This window comes from Nilaparvata lugens, chromosome 4, assembly GCF_014356525.2.
Source record: "Nilaparvata lugens isolate BPH chromosome 4, ASM1435652v1, whole genome shotgun sequence".
NCBI classification, from domain to species: Eukaryota; Metazoa; Arthropoda; class Insecta; order Hemiptera; family Delphacidae; genus Nilaparvata; species Nilaparvata lugens.
Window position 1 is genome coordinate 70,472,815 of NC_052507.1, and position 17,457 is coordinate 70,490,271.

General features: G+C 33.5%; 1 protein-coding gene across 1 annotated transcript in view; it reads right to left on the reverse strand.

Moving 5' to 3' along the window:
• LOC111049693 (hemicentin-1-like) overlaps positions 1-8,361 on the reverse strand; it is a 440,149-nt gene extending 431,788 nt beyond the window's left edge. The window contains exon 1 of the mRNA XM_039426347.1: positions 8,207-8,361. Within this exon, the coding sequence (XP_039282281.1) occupies positions 8,207-8,294 (88 nt within the window). The 5' untranslated portion in view covers positions 8,295-8,361. The remainder of the gene's footprint in view (positions 1-8,206) is intronic.
• Between the last annotated feature and the right edge of the window lie 9,096 nt (positions 8,362-17,457).

The following is a 17,457-nucleotide window of genomic DNA, read 5'->3' on the forward strand; positions in this document are numbered from 1 at the left end:
TCTGTTTTCCAGAATATTTTATTTTTACTTTTGACAGTGACTGTACAAAACTGAACAAACCATATTCTCAGACTCCATTTTTTTTCTTCATTCTATCAAAATACTCTAGTACACAAGTCGTATAATTGATTTAAAATGTATTTTTGAATCAATTAAATATTTTTTAGACATTACCGTATGAGAAACACAAATTAAAATACCTGTAATGACATTTTAAAAGTAGATAGCTACAGCTCTAATCTAGACTTCATCCATGCTTCAGTTAGCCTAGACGTATAGGTTAAACCTACTCGTACCGGTATAACTAATATTGAAAGGTTATTTCAAAACTATTTCCATTGAAATTACTTATTTTCAATGGGATTTCTATTTTTCTCTTATTTTTAAAAGAAATTGAAATAGAATACCTACCAAATATCTTAATTCCTGTTGTTTTGAGCTTCCGATTGGTGTATCACAGCTTTTTAAAATAGCCACCATTTCAGGTTTGTATAAAAATAAAATCTGACCTCAGTTATGGAAGCAAATTTTTGAATTAAATTATAAAAAAATATATTATTCTTGATTGATTTGACATGAAATTGATTATTTTATCAAGGAAATTATAATTATTATTAGATCAAATTTAATGGGATGAATTGAGTAACAGCTGTGTACACTCAGTGGCAAAATGGAGAGACTTGGCAACGTTTTTCTCCTATCTTCCTTCACTGCCATTATAACGTGGACCTCACTATAGGAAGTCTATTGGTTGAACTTAGTTCCATTATGTGCTGAGTTTTTATAAATAAGTACTATCTACTATCGTTGTATTTTTTCTATGAAATAGATACGTATTATATTCTATTCTGTAACCTTTCTTCTTATATGATAACGAATGAATGTATCATGCCAATTACAGAAAATGTTAGAACAATATCCTCTAAACTGTGCCTAAGAAGATACTTTTGAATAAAATTTAGAATTTAGAAATAGGCCGACACATCTAGAAAATACCTGAGTCTATACCTAATTCATGCAGGTGAACGGGCTAGAGTCAAGAAAACTTCAATTAATCTTGCCATGCCTGATTTAATAGGTTTATACTATAGAATAACACTACAATTTGAAATAATAGAAAAATACAAACAGCTTCAATAAACATTGGCAGCTAAAATCGAACAACAGAAACACAATATCATGTTACCTTGTTGACATTCTTCATCTGATTCGGGGGCGCATTACTATCCCCGTTTAGATAGCAATACGTCACAAAACCAAACAAGATCAGTCATAAAATAACCAATCATTTCAACATGAAATTACTCAAGAAAGAAAAAACCCGTTGAACCCAAATTTCGTCGATATTAACCCATATAACCCATTTCATAATAATTTTGAATCCCCACTTTTTATTGACATTCTCGAATGAACCTTTGTTTCACTACACTGCACTTTCGTTGGTTTGTACGTTGCTTTATCGTCGGGTTACAGTACCTTGTTTTTGGCGGTGAGTTTTTACCGGTTGAATTTGGCTTGACGGCGACGTCCTCTTACGTCCCTAGACCTGTCGTCTGAACGGGTGTCTTGAAGCGGTTTTACATAAAGTTGCGGAACCAAAGGGGTGGTAGTACAAGAAGTTGGTTTGGGGACACACATGAACCGCTGTAAATAAATGTATTACAGCATTAATTTCTAACTCTTCCTACAATTCATCAAAAGCTAAAACAGGAGTTATCTATTGATTACAATTAATTAAATCTTTCATTCTTTGAATCCTCATTTTATATAGATTTTTATCTTTAAACTACTGATTCTTTTTATCAGAATTAATGGATCTTTCTTCACAAATAATTCAATTGAAATGATGCTAACTTATATGATATTTTTCGTTTGGTTTGCGAATCAAATATAATTTTTCATATAGTAGCTCGGCTAGTATTGTTGGAAACTTGTGCGCCAGCCAACATTTATTTTATTTATCATTATGAACTATAGGACGCAATCCAAGTGTAAATAACGGGCATTCGCCCAAAACTGCTCAGAACCTTAATTAAAATGAACATTCCAGAGTTTATGATTTGATTTACCTACAAATACAAGTCCAAAAACTAGTATCAACTGAAATTATGAATTTATCACCTAATAAAACAACACTTTATAACACAATAAAAGAAAAATATTGAAAATTTCACTTTAAGGAAAGATAATGTTTGCCTTATAAGATTCACCTTTAATTGAATAAAATTAGTAGACACATAGAAAATAATTTAAATTGTATTAAAATTTGAACATTCATTAATATTAATTTCCTGGAGAAGAAAAACTTTCTTCTTCATCTATTAAGATTTCTATCATAAAAAATTACTAAATCATTCAAAAGCCTTAATGACATAAGAACCGAGTCTGAAAAATATAAATTAAAAAATGTAATATACTCGCAACTCTTTACTCTCTCATTCACAGCGTCCTCCATACAATCCCACCCACTCTCTTCAAGATTCCACCACCATACCACCAACAGATAACACAGTAACCATAGCCAGAAGTTGCCCAAGCCGACTCGAGTCAGCCTGTTCAAATTCGATGTTCTTAGTTTGTTGAGAAACTCATAATTCGTAGAGAGTGCTCATTATTTCTGTTTAAATGGGAGTCAGTGCCAAACAGCCAAGGCTCTGCTTGATTTGTTCTCTCACTCTGCTTGATTTGTTCTCTCTCACTCGCCATCGCCGAAGGTCTGCTTTTCCAAAACGACATACAATAGCGTCTTCGCTCCTCTTTAATTATAGGCATCATTAGATAAACTTTTCATGCCTACTACAGATACGAGATACGTCCGACCCGATAATTTATTTCGAGTTTATTACGAGCAGAGAGTTAGCGCCTTTGTCACATTGCAGGTTCACTTTATTAAAACTCACTTTCCACTGAAATTAATGCGACGGAAAATAACACAGTCTACTCATAATTAGCTCATCATTCAAGTGAAACTGCTATTTCAGTCGAGTTTCTGTCACGGAAAAGCCTATAAACATTTTTTATATCTGGAATGAAAAACAAATACACACAGCCTGGTTCTACATAAACCATCATGAACGCTCAGTCCGAACACGTGGTATAGTTTTTATTCGTTTATCCACTTCCACCCACAGAATAGTATAATTAATTCTGCATATAATTATTATCGACCCCAATTATCATTGTTTACGATTACTTCAGTGATTCATTATTCATTCATACAATAAGTACATTATCAGAATGATAGGGAAAGGAAAAATAAAGTAACCTTGTGCTATTCCTCTCTCAAATTTAGATAACACATAGTCCGAAATAGGTTAAGTCTCGTAGTTCTTCAATTCACAGAATTTTCAGTCCTCAAGTATTTTCACAAAGTAGATTTTCAAATTTAGATGCATAAAAACTGAACATAGAAGAAGTATTTCACATTATTATAACGAAAATAGGAAATATTCACATATAAGAAATATAATTTTGAAGAATTATCTGATTAGTTGTATTCTTTCATATTAATTGTATATTTCTTCTTTCATTTCAAATTGTATAATGTGTTGTGAATATTGTATTGTGTGAATGAGGCAAAATTTGTTCCAGCCTGTTGTCTCCATTTATAAAAATTATCATTATTATTATTATGTATTGAAACAACAACCCAATATAAACTAAAATTAGCTTTATGGGGTAGCCACAAAATCTTTATAATAATAGGAGATTTAAATTGATTAATTCAGTTTGTACAGTTATCATTATCATTGTTATTATTATAGATTATGGAGATCTAAATAGATTATCACGACGTATGTGATAAATATAAGATGTTATTATTTCATGATCACTCTAATTTGTAAACTATCATATTATGTAATATGAGAAAAATTTGAATAAAACAAATTATTATTATAAAGTAATTGCAATAAGTTAGTTATATAGGGTTCTGTCTGATTGATATGGTACAGATGGGTAAGAGATGGATGGACATGAAAATTTATCTCCCCAATACTTGAGGAAATGTGCATGTTATAATTATTGATGATTGACGAATCAATTGATGATTACTGCGGAAAAAATGAAGATCATGATGATACCAAACAATTCAACCAAAAGTTCGAATCTTTCAAAAGCATCACTTCCAGATCATGTCACAACGGAAAACATGAATAAGCTCAATTCATTTGTGGAAAATGATTTTTGTATTAATTTGAACAAAGAATTGAAACAAGTTTTCAAAAAAGTAATAACATACGGAATGAACATGCTGCTTAGGTTGATAGGATAGAAAATGTTAAACCAACTACAACAAACAAAATGTTCAAAATTTGTTGGAATTTACAGTTTAAACTTCTTATTTGAATTTTCAGCTACGACAATCGCCAAGCATAATATGCAGGCCTGAGGATGATGTTCCAGTTTATTTCTGTTTATCGGAGGTTCTAATCAGAAGCTTCTTATATACGAGTATAAATTGTTAACAACTTGGTTGATGAAAGTTCAAACTTCATGTTTGAAGTTCCTACTACTATAATTTTCCACGCTTCAGGATAATGTTTTAGTCAATTTTTGTTTGTGAAAAGTTCTAATTAGTTACTAGAGAGAACTTCCAATTTGAGTAATGAAAATTCATAGCATAGCCTCGATAACAGATTTTTGTTTTTTCAAAATTTTCAACTTTCCCAAGTAGGCCAATATTTATTATTGCGGGCTCTAAATTTGAATACATCACATCAGCATTCAACAATCAACCCTTGGATGGTAGGAGCATGAAAAGGAGCTACTAATTTGAATATTATAAAGTAGCAGCAGGTTTTTCTGTTGATGGGAGAAGAGCTTATTTGAATTTTATAGCAGGGAAAGCGATGATGCTACTTCAAGCAAATTTGCGATCTGATACGACGCTACTGACTTGGTAAAGTCGGGCACTTGTGGAAGCCGCACTTCAAGTTATCATACTACCAAGAAAAACAAGTTAACCGAAACTATAAACCATACAGCATGTATCTAAGTATCACTGTATAACTAGGTTCCATGACTGTACTGTTCAGAACATTACCCTCAACCAATACGATAAATGGGAATTACGAGGTGATAATCGAAGATGGAGACAGTTTAAGTTTGAGGGATAGCATTAATGAACTGTTTCACTTGATATTTGAAAAGTTTAACTCAGTTTGAGCATTATTTGCTCTATAATTCAACAGCTGTGCTTAGTGAGAGAAGTTGTGTGTATTTTTGGGTTCAAAATTTTATAAAATAACTTGATTAATTGATTATGAAGTGATAATTAAGTGTTATATTTAAATATAGTTTGGTGTTTTAATTTCTCTAAATTTAAAATGTTTAGCTTATTATATATTTTTGGACGAAAATTGAACTTGAACGTTTTACAGTAGAAACATAACCTATTTTTGGGACATTTTATTAATTTATCAAAATTTGGGAATGGAATAGATTTGGGCCAAGCCTGTTGTTCCTTCCTAATCATATTTATATGATTTGTGATTCTGTCCACGAATAAATAAATAAATAAATAAATATTGGACTTATACACTTGATAGATAGTGTTGGTATTCATGAGTTGACTGATAATATATTGCCTATCCATTGTAACTAGTTTCTGGATATCTTTATCCCCTGGTTTCTTCGATTTTATTGATGAGGATGATTCTCACATGTGCTAGGCCCATGCAAGGGCGATATCACAGAGTACAACACAGAAAGAGTGTAGTGCATAAGCACAGAATACGATGCTGTATTCTTTGGCAATATGGAGGTATAATGTAATATGAAAAAAATGACTTTCGAAGGAAATATTTATTGAAGTTATAAGATGATTGTTTCTCGTATGATTAGCAAATAAATGTTTCTCATTCCCAGTTGAAAGTTTGACTCGATAAACTCTTCACAAAACTATTTGGAGGAGCACAAAATAAGAGAATTGTCATTCCTCGAATTACAAGTAAAACGATGCGTTTCAATAAAAAACACAGTTTTAAAAAAAAGGTGGATTTTTTTATTTTTAACTTCAATTTCATTCCACTATAATATTTTATAGTTAGACCATTAAATAATGATCCCTGGAAATTATCACATTGGAATAACAAGACTCTAGATTCAGATTTCACAATCCCTAGTAAACTCAAAGAAAAGTACTAAGCAAGACAGTAATGAAAAAACGGTATGATTGGTCAATGAATGAAAGTCTGTCATTGGGCTAGATAAGCAATCTCCACTATTTATTGTTCATTCAGTGATTGCTGTCACTGTTTAAATGAATTTACAATTGTGGGAGTGGCTCATCTAGGCCAATGACAGATTACCTTTGTACGCGAACTTGAACTTCCTATTGGACTCCACACAATACAAGCCTCACGCCAAAAATAATAATGTACGTTATTCATCTATGAATCATATTGCTTGCTCACTAATCTATATCATTCTAGTGTGTACTTGATTCATATTCATCGGAACAAGATTAACAATGTTGTAACAAAGGGTATCCGGTATACCGTTATTTAAATACAGTATATGTGGAGTTTCAATACCTTCGAAACTTTTTTCCAATACTTACTTACTTTTTCTTTACTTTTTCCAATACTCCACATAAATATCACATAAATACTGCAATATCCCCTCCACAAATACTACACAAATAATATTTATCCACTAATAATAAGTGGTCTCAATTCAAGTATATTCTCTAAGTTGAATAATGTAATGTGTTGGTCAAAATATTAGATACATTTTTTTAATTCATTTTCATTTTTCATCCCACTGACCACCTATGAAAGGGGTATAAGGATTTGTCAATTATAATCTAAGTCGTCAATCTTTGCATTCCATAATGCAAAAAGAATTTCTCACTGGAATAAGGACAATCCTGCAACAACTCCTCCCTCACCTTAATTCTGAACTTGAGGTTATTCTTAAATTTAGTCGCAATACTTTCATCAATGGTTAAGATACAACATTAAACACTGATTCATAAGTGGAATCAAGTGGAGGTACATACTAAGCTTCCTCTTTAGGAAAATAGAACAAGATCTAGATCTCTCCACCATAAGAAGCGGAACAATAAATAAATCATAAATTTAATTATATTCAATCCTTCCAACTCAATATCTGTACTGTGACAAACTGAAATGAGTGAAAATTCTAATGATTGTTGAAAATGCTAAAAATGAGAAGAACTGTACCACTAAAAATGAAACCACGTGACTTCTCGATCGATAGAAGTGTAGAAGAGTAGAACTTTGATTCATTCCATCAATCAAATAACTTTTGTGCGAGAAATTGAAAAATTTCTTATTCATCTGTGTCTACTTATAACCCACGCGATGCAGTGGAAAATAATTCACGGAAACTCCTTCCGGAACCTTTCTAAATCGTGAGTAGAAGCCATTCACTTGAAAATCACATTAAGAACTATGTTTGTGGGTTAATTATAACGTTTAATTATGGGTTGCAAAATTGAAGTAATTAATTTCTTTTCATAACAAACAAGAAATAAATGCAGATATTGTATAATGAGAAGATTACATTAAAAAGGTTTAATTAAATAATTCATAGGTATTATAATCACTGCATGAACAATAAATAGTGGAGATTGCTTATCTAGACCAATGGCAAACGATCATTCGTTTACCAATAGGACCAATCTACAGTGTTTTCATTACTTTGTTGCTAAGTACTTTTGTTTGAGTTCACCAGGGAATGTGAAATCCGAATCAAGAATCTTGCTATTCCAATGTACCAATTATAATCAAAAGAAAAGTTCAAGGACATGTAGGGTGAATGACTAAAGGATAGGAGAGTTTTGATATTTAATGAAAAATTTCTCTGAGTTATGAATTTATTATCAAAAAATTTGTTTCTCATCAGTTGAAATTCTAGGACATCAAGAAAATTATGGAAATGGAGAACAAATCACGAATACAAAACATCAATTGATATCACATGATGAGGAACAACAACTTCAAAGACTCACTGCAAACATCATAGAATAAATCAATTTCTTTTGGGAGAACTTTCGAACATGCCTTATGGGATACCATAGCATACTACTGAAAATTGGTACTTATATAACTGAGTTTTTCATACTCTTTGAGAAAAAATTGGATACATTTACATGTACATCATGTACATCATACATCAATACATGTACATCATATTAATTCATTCAACTTATACTAATTGTAATAGTTTTCAATTTTACCTGTTGTTGAATACGACGCGAAAATCCTCCCACACATAAACGCGTACATCAATATTGTACTTGAGACAACTGCGTTTGTATGATACATTTTCCACGCAAAAATATATAATTCACTAAAAGTTATGATAGTATGACGACACACAAGACACACAATTCACATGGATGAGGTCCAGTATATTAAAAAACTCAACTGTCATAAAAACTGCTAATTACGTAACACTGTTGTTCAAACTCAAGAAATTAAAAATGAATAATGCTAAAAACTTTGCTATAACCAGCACTTGCTTTATTCAGCGGAGTTTGATATCAAAATAGAAATGTAGTATTTTTAAAGACGGTTTCAGTTATTGTTCTTGGGTGTACTTCTATAGTTTTATTCCATGAGAAAACTATGAAAATAAAACTTATCTCCAAGTTAAACAATAAGTAAAACAATTAATTTTAATCTACGGTTTGATGTAGTGACTACAAGTGGTAGTATAGTATTAATAGTAGCTCACGAACTTCGAAACTTGATTTAACTCAAGAACTTGACGAATTTGAAGCGAACCTCGCTCTAGAGTGATCACGTGACCGGTATGACGCTCTCGCGCTAAGCTACTGACGGGAAACAGCCCCTCACTTGTCACTACCCCAAACTTACACCCGATCGCAACCGAAGTTGCACGAAGTTCACCGAATGTCTCAATTTCAGAGATTCTCAATCAAAAGGTATTGATGAAAGCATATTATCATTGTGTCATGTTGCTATGATAAAAATGAGAATACACTGAGATGGAAGGCACCATACTGTCTCAATCAAAGATTATCCGTGACGGTGTATTATTGGATGTCATGTTGTTATGATAAAAATGTGAACAACGTTGGGATACACTGAGATGGATACTGGATGCATACTAGATGAGATAGAATAATATTTACCATGCATGTTGTCATCTCATTTTTTGTTATTTTGTACCAGTAGCTATTATTCATCAGAACGTATTCTAGGGAAAATGTTATCGTGTTATGTGAAAATGGGAGTTTAAAAGAATGAAATATACGATAAGTGTAGCAATCTGTTGCAGGAGAGTGTTAGACAACTTGAGAAACAGAGAGTCATGCAGTGAAAGCTTTCGAAGACTGAGGATATTGACATTCGCTTCAATTTAAATAATGAGTAGCTTGCTGCATGTCAAAACTAATTTAAAATCTTACTCATGTCGGGGAAACAAGCATGAATACACAACCCGGCATAGAAATGATATTTCATTCCCACAGGTAAGGCTTTCTAAAACAAGGGACAGCCACCTATTTCAGCACATAAAAATTTACAAGAGTCTTTCCTCAGATGTTAAAGAGCTGCCAAAAATGGAATTCAAGAAAGTTGTGAAGAATAAATTGATGGAGAGAGCATATTATTCATTGACTGAATACTTTGAATGTTCAATATAAGGGCTGTTCCTCATTTTGGACCAAGTTGTGTACTGTAAGGTGTGTCATATATGTGAATGCTGTTACTATTCTTGTCAATCTCCCTGTTTAGCCTACTTGTATATACATACTCTGAGCTATTGTTATTCTTGATATTGTGTTATGTATCTTATTATGTACACTGTATTTTTTTATTTTGACGAACTTATACATTGTAAAGAATGTCAGGCAGAATAAAGGATTTTGAATCAGGTAATGAAGAAAAATATGCAATAGTAATTGGTTTTGATTGTACCTTGGTAAATCCAAGAAAAATAAATATTATAGTTCGATTCCAGCATTTCCCTCGTAGCATGAATAAATTGAATTATCATCCTATTTTACATTTCATCCTTCGTAGCATGAATAAATTGAATTGTCATCCTATTCTACATTGTTCCATCTTCAACCAATCAGCACGCCCGATCATCGGCAGTGCAATCAGTATGTCATTAGACATCGGCTGACTTGAGTTGCTTTGATCTATGAGGCAACAATGAGTGACTCAACATTGCTCACAGAGTTATGATTGACTCAACATGCATGCAAGTTCAGATTGACATTTGGCGTCGTTGACTGAGAAGACTTTGAATGTGTAGGCTGGAGTGACAGAGGATGATTCTTTACCCTCTGCCTCATCCCCCCATCATACTAAGCCATCTCCCGAGGTTAGGCACGGTACTGATTGGCATCAACTTGGATGACAGACATCTTGACATTCTGTCTAAACGTCTGGCAGGCTCAAATCGAATACGCCTCCTTTGAGCTGGTGGGTTGTGTTGATTCACGTGTGCGCGTTTTTCAACCTGTGATCGGATGAATATTGGGTCTGGTTTGACATCTTGGATTTGGATGTATGAATATCATAAAGTTATATTTGACAGAGAAGAAACACGGGATTCACTCAGAAGTTCCTCATTTGATACTTAATTTGTCTAACTTGATATTGTATTATTCCCATTACAGTATGATTTGTATTGACGATGCTCAATATTTGTTGTATTTTTTTTGTGTAGTTGAGAAGTTGATATTGTGGTAATTATTCATATTGAATGAAGAAGACTAAGAAATTGTCAAAAACCACAGATTTATTGATACTTAGAAAGACCGGTTTCGGTTATTAGTCTACACCATTGTCAGTTTATCAGAGATTGACAATGGTGTAATAACCGAAACCGGTCTCTCGAAGTATCAATAAATCTGTCATTTTTGACAATCTCTTAGTCTTTTTCATTAGATTTGTTGTATTGTATTAATTTAGAAAATTACATTATCTTGACACAATGTCGGTGAAAATTCATACATTGGTTATAATTAATACAATATAACAAATCTAATGAAAAAGACTAAGAAATTGTAAAAAATCACAGATTTATTGATACTTAGAATAACCGGTTTCGGTTATTAGTCTACACCATTGTCAGTTTATCATAGATTGACAATGGTGTAATAACCGAAACCGGTCTTTCTAAGTATCAATAAATCTGTGATTTGTGACAATTTCTTAGTCTTTTTCATTCAATTTGTTGTATTGTATTAATTTATAACCACGGTATGAATTTTCACGGACATTGTGTCAAGATAATGTAATTTTCTTGTCCAATTTCCAGGCTAAGCTCAATGCAGGACTGTAGAGTCTAATGATGTAATTTAGAAAAAGTGATGAGAATAATTTTCATTTAGTATAATATAACCTTTGTTTGAATTCTCTGAAAAGCTGGATAATTACAAAGCTGAATAATTATCAATAACAAAAGAATATAAATGTTCTGAATAGTGAGTTGTGTTTTTTCTGGCTCTAGATTTTGTCAAATTACGCAAAAATGTTCCAATTAATTGGAACACAATACAATTAAATGGTGATTTGAGTGTGATATTTTTGGTTTTTATTCTGTTTTATGAATTGGTGCAGTCATTTGAATAGAATGCCTCCTGGACGAATACCTTTGGAGGCTAAATGCTATAAACCTACTGGGAAAAGAGACGTGGGAAGACCGAGGAAAAGATGGGTGCCGGAACAGGTTCTTTAACAAACCTAATCCTTGAAGTGAAGAAGAAGAAGAAGAAGTATTCTGTTTTCAACCGTCGAAATTGAAAATTCTTAGTATTCGTTATTTTTTAGTGAAAATGAACTAAATTTTAGAAAAGTGAAACCATAACCCTATTTCGAACATTTAAAATGTTATCTAAATTTAGGAGAGAAATAGTACAAGGAGTATCCTTAGTTTTTCTCTCCCAATCAGTGCTACTTTGTAAAAATCATAAATAAATGAAATAAATAAATATACTGTATGGTAATGCACAAATAAACAACAACATTACTGCAGTTTCCTTTGGATCTCCATTCATTCAATGAGGAAAATATGAGAAGTTTCATAATATTCTGGACATAGTTATTCTAATCTATTTAATAGTGGTGAAATTTTAAGTGTTGACTGACGCAGTTTCATGATATGGAGTTTTGTCTCAAATGGCTCATCTTTTGCTATCAATAATAGAAATAGCAAGGATTCACGAAAGTGTAAACTTATTAAATATAGCAAGAAAAAAAAATTCAGAAGAAAATCCGCCAAAGTGTTTCTCATTTTTTTCATTTTGGATCTTGTACGTGCGTACAGACTTTCGCTCTGCTCCACAATCGAATGTCACTCCAGCAGATGATCGATTGATGAGCGACCGGGGAGCAAGAGTGGAACGCGAGAAGAGCTAACATTTTCCGTAATGTTCAAGATCGAAGCGATTGCGGAGTGAGTGCGGAGCGTGTTGGAGGCGCGTATATCTGTACTCACCTTTAGGAATTTATGCTTATTCACTTGCATTCACTCTAATTCTCTTGCATCCATTAGGGTTGTGTGGCAGAGAGGACCTGGAGTCCTAACTCCGCCCTTACTAAAGGCAAATTAATCAATCAATTAATCTAACATTGAAATGTCACATTATCCTTCCGGTAGTCGCGCCCTACTGAATCACAAGAGCAGTCACTTGTTGTAATTTTCACAACATCCAATTTTCCAAGTGTTATGTACTCTGTTTGCTGTCAAAACATATTATTCAATTGTATAATTACTATTCCTATCTCATTGGATTATTTTACGCCTACAAACATTTGGATGATCACCATTTTGTTGCCCAAAAAGGTACACCAAGAACAGCCATCAATTCTGTGTTACTGATTCGTTTACAGTCCTCGTATACATTCTTTCCCTATCATGCTTATGCACTGTCGCGACTAAATGGCACCTAAAGACTTAACTATTGCTCGGTTGATACTGCAACTCAGTGGAGTGATGGGGAGAAAGTTTTGAAATGCATAGGTGACTCATTCACTGACACCAAAGCATTCAATAGTTTTGAGCAGCAAAAAACCGACACTGTTGTTCTTTTTACAACAGCGCGACTGCCGGAGAGTTGAATGATCTGATTATCCTATACTATTAAACGAGCAACTTCTGTTTATATGTTTAGATGTTTATAAGTTTGTATTTCACCGGATCTCTAAAAATTCTCATGAAATCAGGACATAGTAGGTTTATAATATAAAGATTCAATTGCACTAGGTCTCATCCTGGGAAAACTCGCTGAAGGACATTAAAAGGATAATTATTATTTATCCTTGGAAAAACAGCTGATAATAATTATTTCGTCGTCTGTTGGTGATGGAAGTAAGTGAGCGTGTTCATGTGTGAGGAACTGTGTCAAAATTATGACTCAGCTGTTGAACTTTTGTAATCATTCAATCAGGTACTTAGTGCCGGTTGCAAAAAAGCCGGGTTATTTTCAATCCTGATTAATTCCAGTAGATCCATCTTTTTGAAATGGTCTTCTCTGATTTGGTTCACGTGAAGTTTGACCGGCTTTTGTGCAACTGGGCCTTTGTGAGGGAAATTTTTGCATTCCTCCGGGAATAAATCTCAATTTACTGTGATTAGATAAAACATTTCTGTATGAATGTTATTATAATTTCTTCTATCGTGATAAATGTTTCATGCTTTTGTACTCCAGAACGAAGCTCGGTCCTTGATATTGATCATTATAGGATCTGATTACGAATAATGTAAATCCAAAAAGAAATGTAAGAAGATCTGATATTGAATGAAAATTCATGATAACTCAGATTTTCATACCTAATCAACATTGAAATAAGATTTCGAATAGAATAAAGAGACACAGTACAAAACGAGATCGAAATAAATGGAGAATATCATAAGTTTTGTCGGATTTCTCTATTCTACGAACTGCATTCAATTTCCCAGTATCTCTGTTTCCTCTATTGTTTCAAGAAGATAGATCCTGCTTGTGTACCTTGCGGTGTAGCGCTTCAATTCATACGGAATAAGCAAGAGAGCAGACAAATGGAAATAGAATTGTGTGGAACTAATAACGTGAAGGGATTAGGAGATGTATGATGGGGCTGCAAGTGCTTGCAAGATGATCGGCTTGAAGAGATCAACAAGAGGCTGACTTCACTAATTGAGGGGAACGTTCACTAATCAAGCGGCAGACAACAATTTAGAGAGAGGCCTAGTGGCCTGGCTTGTGCTCACTAGACCTGGAAATACGATCTCAGCCCACAGAAGCAGATGTTTCATGTCTTCCTAACAATATTACCACTTATTAGATTTGGATATTGTTCAAATGTTCAGTGATGCAATAGGTTGTTATTATTGTTGGTGTGTTGACGTCACCATTCTTATTTATGTATTTCAAAACATATATTTAACGTCGTTATAAACATTTCGTAATAATAATAAACTATTTCAATTTGAACTATTATGAAAGTAGCCTACCGCAGTAATTTTTCGTTGTGAAAATGGGAAAGAATAAGAATGGAAATGGAATCCAAATTTACTTTAGATTGATTGATAGGAACGAGACGAAGTGAATAAATTAACTAGATGATTCATCTAAATTGTGTCAACAGAAACCTCAACGAACAATATTTTTCCACAACAATTGAAAATACATGCATATGAGCCTGATTTTTTTGAGCAGGGATATAAATGAAAATGACGTCCATGTGATAGCTGCAGTGTAAAGACTTCCTATAAAATTGATATTCATTGGAAATTTGAGAAACTAGTTTCGGATGCTATACATTAACTTTTAGTAAACCGAACGAAAATAGTCTGATAGGAATTGGAACAGATTTCAGATGAGGGCAACTTTGCTAAATGAAAGTTGATTATCATTGTTAAAAGCTAGTTATAATTGAGAATTGATCGATATTTTCATAATAGACGTTACGAATTGGCAAGTCTTTGGTTAGGGGATGGGGGACTCATCTGTTCCAATTTCCATCGGACTATCTTAGTAGTTTATATATCATAAACTACAAGAGTACATGCATTCCAGGTACTTTAATTCATATGCAGTTTCAGTACACTAGAATTCAATAATCATTCCACAGTTAGGATTGAATTTTCGTGTTTTCAAAAAAAGGAATGTGCCAAGTTCAAGTCTCTTCGTTGAAAGTAGAAATCCACCATAACAATTATAAACTTCACTATCACAAATACGATTGATGAAAGACGCTTATATACGTTACTTGCAATAATTATTTTCTGCTGAGGATGGTGCTCACAAGAGCTCTAGGCTTGTGCGTGGTTAATGAAACTTATGATGATGTTGAGAGTTAGTAAACTTGAATCTTCAGGTTTCTTTCATCCCCGGGAAGCGATTTTCAAACTCATGAATGGTATTTGGAGTATTTAACTCTAAAATGGTCACCCTTCCAATTGTTTGTATGCTATTGAAGTCAATTGCGGAATGAAAGCTTGAAAATAAACACGATTAATGAGTTTCTAAATATATGCAGGAAATGTATTTTTAGCTCCTACGGGTATTTATGAAACATATTACCGACTCTAGTCAACTAAGAAGGGTTCGAATAGTTATTTGTGCAACTAGTGCGCAAAGTGACAGTTTGCTGCACCGAAAGAAACGTTTACGCCCGAGCCGTAGGCGAGGGCGGAATGGTTTCTTGAGTGCAGCAGAGGAACTTTGCGCACGTATTTCACATTAAGTTTTTCCTACAGTTACCATTGAATATGAAAAGTGGGTAATTATGGGTAAAATTGCCTGAAATCCATCATATGTTTTTCTGTGTAATTTTATTATTGATAAAAACCTTAAATCCTAAAATCCTAAAGTCCTCGTTGTCCTTGGTTATAATATATAATGAATAATAATTAGCGCGTTGTGCTTGGTTGCACCTCTGCTCACTATAGCAGCCACAGCAGTCACTGTTACCAACTTCATTTTGATTTTGCTGCACTGTTGCTCCATATAACCTACTAAGTATTTTGCGTTGCCATGTTGCAAATCTGGAGTGCAGAAAAATTTTTCCCGCACTAGAGCGGAAAAGTGATTCTTTGCGTTCTGTAATCAGTGCAGCAATGGCCACTTTTCAACGTAACTGTAGGAAAAGAAAATGACATCTGCCAAAGTTCGGTGAGAAGAATCAATTAGGCCACACAGGAAGATCGTGTCCAACATTCCTAGCAGTAGTTGGTGCCTGAAATTTCACTCAACTGGCCTACAACAGTTGACCTTTGATGTCGTCAGGTGTCCCAACACCCAACACCGCTGCACAAGGATTCCACAGATGCCTCAGTCTGCCAAAGCTGTAAACACTTTCTACTGAGTAAATACCTGTGAGAAACTTGTGGCTTGTCCCACCCTTCGAGGCTTAGGGCTGGTTTGGGTGTCCACGTCTCACAGGCATCTACTCAATTACTGCTACTGGACGTTCAAACTCAAACTTCAGATGGATTTCGATTTGCTGTGGTTCTAAATACATTTTATAAGAGTGAAATTGGATTCATCCGATAGAATGTTCTATTTTTGTTTTATCATGTCTTATTTTGGTGGCATTAGTTTTTCTATATGAGCTTGTCACAAAGTAAATTCATGACAAGGGATATTCGGAGATATCTTTATTGAGTGGCTGGTGCACCGTTATCAACCTGTGAGGTCTCGTTGTACCAAGTCCAAAGGTGGCCAGTAAGCTACTGAGAGATTGATCAGGGCATTGATCAATTACCCAGTTAGGCAAATTATCACACTGAGCAAAGAATACAGAATAAGCTAGGCGAAGTCCAGTATTGTAATTTTCATGGGTAGAAAATTCTTAACTTTTAAAGCGTCTTTTCATATTTTTTGGATATTTTCCATGTTCTCAGTGAATAAACTATAGACCTATCTTTTTATTTTGTGAATAGACATTTTTCTGTTGTCTTTCTCACCATCGTAGATCTTTTTTCTCTCCCACAGCTCTCTGTTCTCGACTAGATGCTCAGTAATTTCTATGATTCTCTATTCTTTTCCGAATTGCTTTGACTGTTGTATTTGAACATAAATAATGAGATCATAAGTTGTGAAGTCTAGATTTATGTGGAACTAAGCCGTATTAATCAATCACGATAATCATAAGAGAGTTTGGAACTCAGCCAGATGTGGGTTAGGTCTATAAATTCTATTTATACTGGGCTTAGCAGTGAACACATCTGCAAGTTCAAATGTTTCTATCAATAATTGCAACAACTTGATTATTGACCTCATGAAGATAATTTGTGAGTTTTCCATCAGCATTAACTTCTCAATCAATTTGTTTTGATATTCTGTAGTAAAGTCACAGTTTCTTTATTCAGACTTTGGATAATACGCAGTGTTTCATCCTTCTTCCCCAGGCATTGTTTCATCATTCTTTGTTCACATTTTATTATAGTTTCCTATTATCTTGCTCATCTTGTTTCTCAGTTTGTGCTGATATTTTCTATTCCTCACTGTTATTTCACATC